At 37.8% G+C, this 11,457-nt stretch overlaps 1 protein-coding gene and 1 long non-coding RNA gene across 2 annotated transcripts; both read right to left on the bottom strand.

Annotated features, from left to right (window-relative positions):
• Positions 1 to 370: 370 nt before the first annotated feature.
• Positions 371 to 2,641, bottom strand: LOC113713420 (inositol transporter 4-like). The gene is made up of 2 exons (XM_027237146.2): positions 1,864 to 2,641; positions 371 to 1,708 (listed from the first exon to the last, which is right to left on the bottom strand). The coding sequence occupies exons 1-2, from the start codon at positions 2,512 to 2,514 to the stop codon at positions 608 to 610; spliced, it is 1,752 nt and encodes a 583-aa protein (XP_027092947.1). The 5' UTR covers positions 2,515 to 2,641; the 3' UTR covers positions 371 to 607.
• Positions 2,642 to 7,029: 4,388 nt separating this feature from the next.
• Positions 7,030 to 8,161, bottom strand: LOC113713770 (uncharacterized). Its single transcript, XR_003453635.2, has 2 exons — positions 7,775 to 8,161; positions 7,030 to 7,649 (listed from the first exon to the last, which is right to left on the bottom strand). It is a non-coding gene; the product is annotated as an uncharacterized lncRNA (long non-coding RNA).
• Positions 8,162 to 11,457: the final 3,296 nt, after the last annotated feature.

Below are 11,457 nucleotides of genomic sequence, written 5' to 3'. Positions count from 1 at the left end.
TTTTAGACTCACAGTTCGAATATTTTGTGAGTCAATTATGAGTTTCACATTTATCGATTTAAAATTCATACACTGAAATTTAAAAGTAATACTAACTATATTAGTTGAGTCTGAACTTATTAAAATCCGACTCAAATGATCCGATTAATAGGTCTAATATAAATCACAGGCATGAATAGTTCATAACTTCGTTGCGACCCTACAGCGATTGAAAGTTTTGGAATCCGTAAACTGCCATCCTAACCCATTTGAGATGCGTGCACGTCGAGATCTTGCAGGCTATACATTTACGATATTCTTTTACTTTTCTTGATTTGAAATCTGCATTCCAAGTTGTTTGTCTATTTTGTTTTAAGGAAAAGTCTCAACATAGCAAATTGGTCCAAGTCTGAAATTGTATTTGGTCAAATAATACACACTAACTCGCTAAACCAACCTAGGAGCAAACAAACCAACCTAGGAGTAGTGGTTGGAGTCTTGGAGATCAAACTTAAAATTTAACCAACCCAAGAGTAGCTGGAAATTAAACTTAAAAAAGTTAAATAAACATTACCCCGCTTGTACGTACTCGTGGGCAGACTTTATTTACGCAGCAGCAGCAGTAGCATCATTTGTTGGATATTCTCTTGCCGCTATCCTTTTCCTCTGCTTTTCCTTTGCAGCAGAATAAGGTTGGCTTGTAACCCTCTTGGAGCATGGTCTCAATCTCCTCCAGTGCCAAACCTTTGGTTTCAGGTACAAGGAAGAAAATGGCCACAAGCCCAAGAAAGGAGAATCCAGCAAACAAAAGGAAAGTACCGGCAGAGCCAAGTGCTTCTTTTAGGCTCAAGAATGTCTCACTAACAACTAGATTAGATACCCAATTAGCAACTGCAGCAGTTCCACCACCTATCCCTCTGAATCTCAACGGATATATTTCGGAGTTGACAATCCAAGGAGCAGTCCCCATCCCAGGAGCATATGAAATGATGTACAATCCTAGGAGTAGGACGGTGAAAATTCCGAATTTGCTCGGACAGCCTTCGGTGAACCAAACACGATGTTCGCTGTGGCATTTATACTCATCATCCGACACTAAGCATGCCCCAGGTTGGTATTGGCTCGCTCCATTAGAACAAAAGGCACACTTGGGAGATGCCTTCAAGCATGTCATACAATTCCAAGATGCTGGATTTGAGGCTTGGACGAATCCAGGACAGGTAGAATTGACGCTAAAATTGAAGGATTCGGAGTGACTGACTCGTGGGGCATGAGAGGCAGCTTCAAAAAACATGAGGGACAACACCACCAGACAGGCTATGATCCCAAACATGGAAACTATCATCAATCTCCTCCTGCCATATCTGTCAACAAAAAGCATACTGATAATGGTACCCACAACATTAAGACCAGAGGTAATCAGAGATAGCGCCAAAGCTGTCGAATTTGAAGCAAATCCTGCAAATTGTACTATGGTAGGACTATAGTACATAACGGTGTTGATACCAACAAACTGTTGAGCTACTTGAACGGTGATACCAGCATACAGTCCCCTCCGGACTATTACATTACTCCAGGCCCCTTTTAGCTTTGTGAAAAAGTTTTCACCTATAGACCCTTCCTGAGCTTTCTCAGCTTCGATAGAGGCTTTTAATGCCTTGACTTCTTCATCAACTTCATCAGCAGGATAAATCTTCTCCATAACCTTCCTAGCTTCGTCCGTTTTATTCTAATCAACAAAATGCAAGGTTGCCAACATCAAATTTGATGAAAATTGACAGAGAATTGGTATTATTTAAACAAAATTGTTATTATTTAAACACTACACTGCAGCAGAAAATTTGCATTACTAGTTACTACTAGAGATGTATTCTCTATGTTTACCTCCCTATAAAGCCATCTAGGAGACTCAGGAAGCCAAAGCATCAAAAGAAATTGGATCAGAGCCGGTAAACCTGCTACTCCAAGCATCCAGCGCCATGTCCCACGTGTCTTGGTGAATGCATAGTTGATCACGTAAGACAGAAAAGCTCCTCCGGTAATCAGCATGCCGTTGGTGCTAACCAATGCACCTCTAACTCTAGCAGGAGAAGCTTCCGAAATATAGAGAGGTGCTGTCATGGATGCCATTCCAACTCCCAATCCCACAAATATTCTTCCAAGAATGATCATCCAGGGAGCAGGAGCGGCAGCCATAAGTATGGCACCTGCAACGAACAGCACATCAGCTAAAAGAATTGATTTCTTTCGGCCACACTTGTCATTGAGCCAACCACCAATTGCAGCACCAATCGCAGCTCCTGCTATTGCCATGCTAACAATAGTTTCTCGCAGCCATGTGTTGTTTTTAACAGATTTGAAATCATCCCGGATGTAGAGCAAGGCACCAGAAATAACACCAGTATCATAGCCAAACAGAAGCCCTCCAATTCCAGCTGATAAGGCAAGGCGCATAATATAAGGCGTTCTCCATATTGTCCGCCAGAATTCCGTGAGCTCTGTTCTACTCACACTAGTAACACCCCCCTCCACCATCTTGATTCCAACTGGGTAGTAACTTCACCAAACAAGTTTCCAAACGGGTAAAGAAAGAAGAAAGTTTCAATAGATGCTCCCGGGATCAAGAAAACTTTGTTTTCCCTTTTATAGATATGTACACAGCAGTTTTCTCAGCCGAAAGGCTCCTTATCAACTAGAAAAAAAAAAAACGTGAGCAAATGGCCTAAAAAATCCTCAACTATTTTACTAAAAGTAAAAGTAAAATGGTCCCTATTGTTTAATTTTGGCCACATTAGGCCACTTACAGCCCTATCCGGTAGCAACACCAAAAATTTTCAAACTGTCTAAAATTTGACCAATCTGAACTAACAGGTAGCAAACATTTTGGTTTTAGTAAAATTGTTGGAGGACTTGAAGTACATGAAATTAGAAAAAGAAAAGGCTACGGTATCAGGGATGATTTCAGAAATCTCTCCTGAGGTTTCTAATAATTTCATTAGCCTTCCCTGAGGTTTATAAAATTACACAAACCTCTCATGAGGTTAAGATTTTGGTAATAAAATGAGTCCAAATAAGAAAAAGTAACATAAAAAAGTGCTTTAAAAAGAGAGATGCAACTTTTATTTCATAAATATCCCTTAGACATGTATGTAAGTTATATTAGTGAAAGAATACAAATAAAGAAAAATTAAAAACAATTAACACACATATTTCACTACTCAAAATATTTACATTTAATACATTAAACAACACAAATATACAACAAAACGACACTAATGATCACAACATTAAGCAAAACAAACCAGTCATCTCTCTTAACTTTAAGTTTACTATGATTCTTATAAATTTGAACAAAAAAAAAATTTAAAATTTGCCTTTCTTTTCCCTTCTTTCTCCTTTGCTTCCACAAAATTATTTTACAACTATCATAGATTTAAGAGTTTCAAAGAAAATTTCCTCATGAACAACCTTTTTTTGCCCTGTGTTTTGTCTTCTACTAAAACCTTTCTTCTCATGCTGTGTACAATTGATTTCTGGTCATTGTCAAATTCTATGAATCACAAAATAGTGCCATTTGATATATCAATTGGCATTACTTTATAATTGCAAGTCATCATTTATCATTACAGAAATTTTCAACAGTTATTTCCATTAATTAGTTACTATGAGTTAATTAGTGCTTTGATTACTCAATCATTAGATATTAGTTTCTAATAAGACATAATGTCACAGGGTACGTGAGTAATTTCTCCCCATGTGATGTAAATAATTGGGCCCACAATTCTATCAAGAAATGTAAGTGTAATTTTACAAACCTTAAGGGAGGTCAGTAAAATTATCAGAAATCTTAAGGAAGGTTTCTGAAATTATCCTGCAGTATTATACATGACTCTTGTTTGACGACTTTACTATGAATATTGGTGGCATGAGCCGACATAGTATCTAAGCATGAAATAACCACTGTATAATCTGGCCATGACATAGTCATATAATGTGTGGAAATAAAAGGCAACTGGACAAAGAAGATAGAATCTCCCATTACAGATTTCCAATTAACAAGTTGTGATGGAATTGAGTAATTACAGCCAACATAGAAGTCAAAAGCCAGAAAAAAAACTTTTTTAAAAGGCAAGTGGACAAAGAAGATAGAATCTGCCATTACATATTTCCAATGAACAAGTTGTGATGGGACTGAGTAATTACAGCCAACGTAGAAGCAAAAAGCCAGAAAAAACTTATTTCTGGATAGCTAAATGTCAGTAGCTAAGTTTAATTACAAAAGTCATTGTCAGTGCTAAACAAAGTCAGTCAATAGTTGCGCTATGGAAATTCAGGTACTAGTCTTCCATCACTTCTGCTACAGTTCAAAATATGTAAATTCATTTTCCCTAATGTCCACCAAAAATCAGTCTTGACTTGATAGCATTTTTTTTTTTTTGACTGGACGCCATTGTTTGCTGAGGTCCCCTCGCCAAATTGGCCTCTAAGGCTCTAATTCGCATACTTTTAAACTTTCGATTCGATCTTACCTGCTGCTGCAAAGTTAGCCGCAACTTTTCGATTTTCCTGTCAATGACCTCCTCATCGAGCTCACTTTTGGGATTAGGTTTTTTGCCCCAAGATTCCCAATTTTGAACTCCTTGCCTTCTCGTTTCCCTCGTTTCCATAACCAATAAGACCGACAAAATGTTTGTTGCCCATTTTGCCCCAAGTCAAACCGGTCAAATTTTAAAAAGCTCGCAAATTTGGGTGGCGCGCCATGTAAGGTTTTTTTTTTTTTTTTTCCTGTCAATTGTCATCCTTACTTCTACTCCTACTCCTACTTTAACTAGGAACACCGATGGGAACAGAACCATCACCGAACCAGACGGGTGCACTACGCACCCGTCTGGATTTGAAGAAGAGCCACAATAGAGGCATTCCACCAAAGTCTTAAGGGCTTGGTGGTGGCCACCAATCCAAGAGCTGATGGTTCGCCATGTAAGGTTTTAAGTGGTTATAAATATTTAGTTAGAGGACTAATCTAGTTAAAATTAAAGAAGAAGGACCATTTTGGTTTTAGCAAAATAATTGAAGGATTTTTTTAGGTCATTTGCTCAAAAAGCGCCCATGCACAACTTCCTCCTGATCAGAAGGAGATGCATCAATTGGCAAAAGAAAATACAACAAAGGGCCAGACGAAATCCTCCTGCTAGGCCTCGATGTAGTTTTTTAGCATCTTTCTTGGCGGAGGAGGAAGAGGAGGAGGAGAATATGGGATCTTTGATGGAGTTGTTTTGGAACGGAAGTTAGGAATACAAAGAGTTTTTTGCTTATATGTCTGTTGAGAGAAACTAATAGAGGTCATCCAATTGAGGTTATTGTTGTACTATTGATAATTCACTTTATATATTTATATTTTTTGAATGCTCGAGCCTCTTTTTCAAAGGATTCAAACTTTTTAAGAGATCAAATTTTGATAATGAAGAAGTACACAAATACAAATTCAAAACCTATCCAAAATCTTTTTGATAAATTGTGCACCTTTGTTGGTACTCATCTAACATGCAATGTACCTGAACCTAGATTACTTTTTTAAACAGTAATTTTGCCCCTCATGCTTTAGATTTTGTTATTATTGTCATGAAAAACTAATTTACTTGCTCACTTTTTTATCGTGGACCTATTTTGTTTAGGATATTTGGCAAATTTTCAATCAACTCGGTGATTTTCTGCCAAATATTTTAAATTAATTTATATTGTCAAGGAGAGGGTTAAAATCTTTTTGTGTGATAATGTAAAATAAACAGATCAAGTTCACAATCAACTAGTGGGGATTCAAAACATTTTCATTAATTCAAAACAGAATATGTCTCCAACAAGAAAGTAGTATTTTCTATAGTGGGTCATGACTGTTTGGTGGGTAGACTTGTAGTTGCCGGACTCGGAACGTTGGCAAATTTTCTACCCAATGGCCCGCTATATGGGCACGTCAAGATCATGAAGGCTATTTACTTAGAATTTTTTTTGCTTCTCCAAAATTTATATGTGCATTTAAATTCCTTGATACATTTGTTTATTCTTTTTTTAGCTTCAACCTTTTTATGGATTAAAAACCACCAAAATGTTTTGCTTATAAAAAATTGAGTGAAAAAAAAAGAGAAAGAGTTTATCAAGTCTTATTGAATGTATTGAGCGAGATTTTCAACATAGAAAGAAGTATAAACCCATACAAATATTGTAAAGAGTTTTCAAAAAACAAGTTTAAACTTTTTTATATATTCACTTTAATGAAGAACAATTGCAAGATCATCTGCTTAATAGAGTGTGCGGAACTTATTTAGTAAGTTGTCAATTTTTGGCCGGCTTATTCCTGGAGATGGACTAATCCAACCAGTCATTAATTAAGTGGTCCATACCATCAATTCTCATACAAATTGATAAAACAATACGTCACTCGAGGGACTTTCTATGACGGCTTTAAGTCAGTTGGTGGCCTCGTGCTAGAGCACGAGGTTGACCAGGCATTATTCTGATATTTTCTTTTTTTCCTCGTAGTTAAGTGAGGAGATTGATTGTTAAATGCAGAGGTATAAAATTATACTAAGCTACATGGATGCATAGATAAATGAACAAAAATAACTTTCAAAAAAAAAAAAAAAACATGATATAGGAGTCACTTGAGTCCATTCATCTAAGAGTAAACTCGACAAACATGTAAACCTCAAGGGCAAACATGGGCGCCATACAATGAATTCAACTAATAAGTAACACCATTAATTAACACTGACATTCCTCTGTATCTACGTAATCCATAGTGCCATGCCAGCTGAACTAAGCCGAGCTGAACTAAGCCGAGGCACCTTAATGTAATCGTAATTCTAAAACCACAATAAGTCACAAGCAACATGTAGGCGGGTCATGGAAAGATCATATAAAAAATACAAATGAAACTACCAGAAACCAAAAACATAGCATGCATCCATGCCAAAAAATTCAGCATATAATCAGCAGCCAAACCTAAGGCACACCGCAGCAGAAGAATACAAAAGATGAAAAGCAACAGACGGATAAGGCAAGAAAATATCATTCGAAGCATTGGCAAAAGCATGCACGATCAAAAAGATACAGAAAGACGTATTTTTGCATGAGTCCAACCTCCAAGCAGACCAATTTGCTTCACGTAACTGATGGAATAATACATGCACCCGGAAAACACCAATAGAATAAAAGAGAAAAATAAAGCTATCGTGGAACCCACGCACAAAGCAAAAGATGCAAAAGGAATCTGGGCGAATAGGAACATCACAAAGAAGGTTTATCCAAGAAAGTGCGCATCCTATCCAGTGCAGAGTTGGCAGAGGCTCTTGCTGCAAGGGAGGCGGTTTTGTCAGCCAAGATATTGATGATCCCAAGCTTAATTCTTGAAGGAGACGCGTCATCAGCTATAAAGCAAATTAGTAGCTCCGACGAGATCCTCTCCGACTTAGGCACTGTTATAGAGGATATCCGTATTTCCTTGTTTGACCAATACATTGTGCATGTAGTCTGGATTTATAAGATGCAAATAAGATTGCGCATATTTTAGCAAATTTGCTGGATCATCCAACATCCTTGAATCTCTTTGGAACTCCCAATCCCCCGCTCCTCAGCTTTTGTCAAACAGTTGGTGCTGGATGATTTCCAGCAATCTAATTGATTAATACAACCTTTCATTTTTCAAAAAAAAAAAAGAAGAAAAACCAAATGCATGCGCAAAAATCCAGCTGAGCAGAAATAATTATAATACGATTCAAGGGAAAATAAACTAATTCACCTGTCAGTACAAAAGCGGAGCAAAATATAACCTCAGTGGAGCAGCAAACTCGCGAATTCCCTCCACAGCACTTAGGTGAGGAACTCTCCTGCCTAAAGGTAGAGCGTGTTTTGATTTGAGTTGAGCACCGAAAGTGAATCAATGGCGAGCATTCAAAGCCAATAAATCCAACGGCCAACGCACAAACAGACCATCTCCCAACTTACGTTCAGCTACAGCGGGGCCAGGCCTCACAATTTGAGGCGCTTTCCATTTGTGACAATTTCACGATCAGGATTAAGTTGGGATAAAAGGACGGTCAGGATAAAGCCACGATTGAGTTCTTATTGGGATAACAATGCAACATTATTGTTTCATATGGGGAAAAGAAAATTGAAAATTGAAGTAACAAGACGGCGTTTGGAGAACTCCTTACCCGCAAATAGTAAAAAAGTGAAAAAAAACATAACGAACTATGGAAAGCGAGACCTTCTGTACTGCATTCATTCTACTCCTTAAATCTAAGAAATTTCTGAGGAAATCCAAATTGGGGAAACATGGTCTCAACTTCTTCAACTTCATGAAAAGTGAAGTTTTGCACTCCTATTGCGATTTATTAAGGCATTGCTAGTGGGTCGTTGAATTTTTTTAAAGAAAATTCTCAAATCATCAAAGTATCAGAGGTATATTCTTGGGTTTTCACAATATTTATGGATATTGGAATTTTTTGTCTTCATTTGTTGTAATCACAAGGGATATAAAAAGGCATTTTCCCCCAAATTTGTGACGAAATTCCCAATATTTATGCAATGAAGTTAACAGTGGTTGTAGTAGGATCAAGGAATAGCAGAGGAGATGGCGTGATGAAGAAGGAAGAGAAGGCGTGAGAGTTGTTAAAGAAGACAGAAAGGAAAGCATGATTCGGGAAACATGCCTTTGTTGGGTTCACATTGCTTGAGTTGTAGTTGGAGACCATTTCAGCTAAAGATTCTCGATGGACACGTGTTAGAACATTATTAGTTCACTTGAAAGCTAGTTTAGGATGATAGTGGTATAAACCATGAAGGATTTGTAATAGTTAGTTCAACTTTTGGCAGATTTGATTTGTATCAGAGAAGGGATACCCTCTCTGCTATTTTCCCTCTCCCCAAGCTTCCTTCAACCTCTTCTGTTTCTTATCTTATTTCATTTACTCTGTTTCTGTAATTACTCTTTTTAATTAATTATCATCAATGAAAGTTGAGTCCTCTTTTAAACTCCCAAATTTATAGTTTATTTGTGAGATTGTTTGCCTTTGTTGGTTTAACCCATTTATTCATTTCTGGTTCTAAATCACGATAGTGGTATCAGAGCTTAGCTATGAGCCATAGGGATGACAAGACCTCAGGATGAAATGTTCAAATGACATGTAGTTGAACTAGGCAGTGTAGTGAGAACATTTACTAACAAGAGTGAAGGAATGGAAAAGGCAATTAGAGCTATGGAGATAAGGTAGGATTCTACTCAGAAGCTACTGAAGGGATTATATCAAAAGTATGAAGGGATGATGATCATGATGGCACAACTAATGGCTAAGATCAGTGACAAGGGTAAGGAGCTAGAGGGGAGTAGTAACTCAAGAGGAGAAGCACAACAAATTGAATCTAAGTTGGAACTGCAGAAAGAGGTATTTGGAAAAAGGGAAACCAAAATTCTTAACAAGCTACCTAAGCTAAGATCCAATTTGTATGGAGAAAACCCAAGGGAATGGATCCGAAAGGCTAATAAGTACTTCAAAATTCATGGGACAGAAGAAGACATGAAAGCTGAAATTGCTAACCTAGATTTCAGAGACACAGCAAACATCTAGTTTCATGGGGTTTCAATGGAACGGAGAGGATCCCCTGGACAGAATTAGCAACTGCTTTGTGCATCAAATTTGGAGAAGATACACCTAAGGAGGCCATTGAAGACTTCAACAAACTGGTGCAGACAGGGTCTGTGGCAGAATACTTGGAGAAGTTTGAGATCCTCAAAACACCAATAATGCCATCCTTACCCCACTTGTCTGATTCTTATTATAAGGCATGTTTCATGAGTGGTCTAAAAGAAGAGATAGTCATTATGGTGAAATTGGCCAAACCAGGAACCTTGGTTGATGTCATTGAGGCAACCAAGTTGCAAGAAAAGAATCTGAAAGCCATACAGAAGATGCATAAATTTCCTTTTACAAATTATAATAACCATACGGGCAATTCAAAAAGCCAACCCCACTCCAAATGGAATCACATTGGCTCCAAAAACTTTGATAAGGCTGCTCTTTAGAACACTAAAAATCTTAGTCATAACCAAAACCAATTTGGAAAGATCTCTCCTGCTAAGTTTAACTTGAGAAGAGCAAAAAGAATTATGCTATAAATGTGCTGAACCATACACCTTAAGGCATGTATGCAAATAGTCCCATATTCATTTCCTATTAGTAGATGATGCTGAGGTACCAGAAAGATGGGAAAGTAATGAAGAGTAGGAGAATGAAGTTTTCTGTGACTGCATTAATGGATAACTGGTGAATGAACAAATGGAGGTATCCATACATGCATTAGCTGCGGGAAATGAACATAAAACAATCAGAATGAGTGGGATAATCAAAGGGAAGAAGGTGACTAGACTAATTGACAGTGGTAGTACCTACTGTTTCATGGATGAACAATTAGCAGGTGAATTGAAACTAAACACTAGGGGATAAAACTAACTGTGAATGTAGCCAATGGGGAGAAACTGGTATCCAAGGGGTTGGCTAATCCACTTAGTTGGGAGATACAAGGCTGTAATTTTCAACACTCTTTCAACACCCTAAGATTGGGAAGCTGTGATATGATATTACGGGTGGATTGGTTGGCCAGACATAGTCCCATGGTGTTTGACTTTAAAAGACTGAGTGTGAAGTTCCAGAAGGAAGACCAGGCAGTAGAGCTGTTTGGGCTAGGCAATGAGGTGAAACTGAAGATGCTTAAGGGAAACAGGATGAAGAAATGGCTGAGGAAACAAGCTTATTGAGTAGTGGCACATATAATGTCAATAGAAGACAATAGAGAATCAGAACCAATCCCTATTGAAATCAGTACGGTGTTAGACCAATTCAATGGTGTCTTTGAAAAACCAAAAGGCATGCCACCATCTAGGAGCCATGATCATCAAATTATCCTAAAAGAAGGAGCCAAACCATTCCAAGTAAGGCCATACAGATGCCTTTATGTAAAGAAAATTGAGATTGAGGTTGGTGAAGGAGATGTTGGAGATTGGTATAATACAATCTAGCAATAGTTCACTTGCCTCACCAGTGTTGCTAGTCAAGAAGAAGGATGGGACTTGGGAGGTTTGTGTGGATTACAGGCAGTTGAATGAACTAACAGTGAAGAACAAATTTCCTATGCCCCTTATTGATGAACTGATTGATGAATTTCATGGAGTCGGGTACTTTACTAAAATTGATCTGAGGGCAGGATACTTCCAGATCAGAGTAAAGGTGGGGGATATACCAAAGACAGCTTTCAGAACTCATCAGGGACTCTATGAATTCAAGGTCATGCCCTTTGGCCTGACCAATGCACCAGCAACTTTCCAGAGTCTAATGAATCAGGTTTTCCAGAACTTGTTGAGGAAATATATGTTAGTATTCTTTGATGACATTCTGGTGTATAATCCTACACTAAAGGGCCACGTGG

Source organism: Coffea arabica, chromosome 10c (genome assembly GCF_036785885.1).
Source record: "Coffea arabica cultivar ET-39 chromosome 10c, Coffea Arabica ET-39 HiFi, whole genome shotgun sequence".
NCBI lineage: Eukaryota > Viridiplantae > Streptophyta > Magnoliopsida > Gentianales > Rubiaceae > Coffea > Coffea arabica.
Note: the sequence above shows the minus strand (reverse complement) of the source record. Positions and strands in the feature narration are given on the sequence as shown.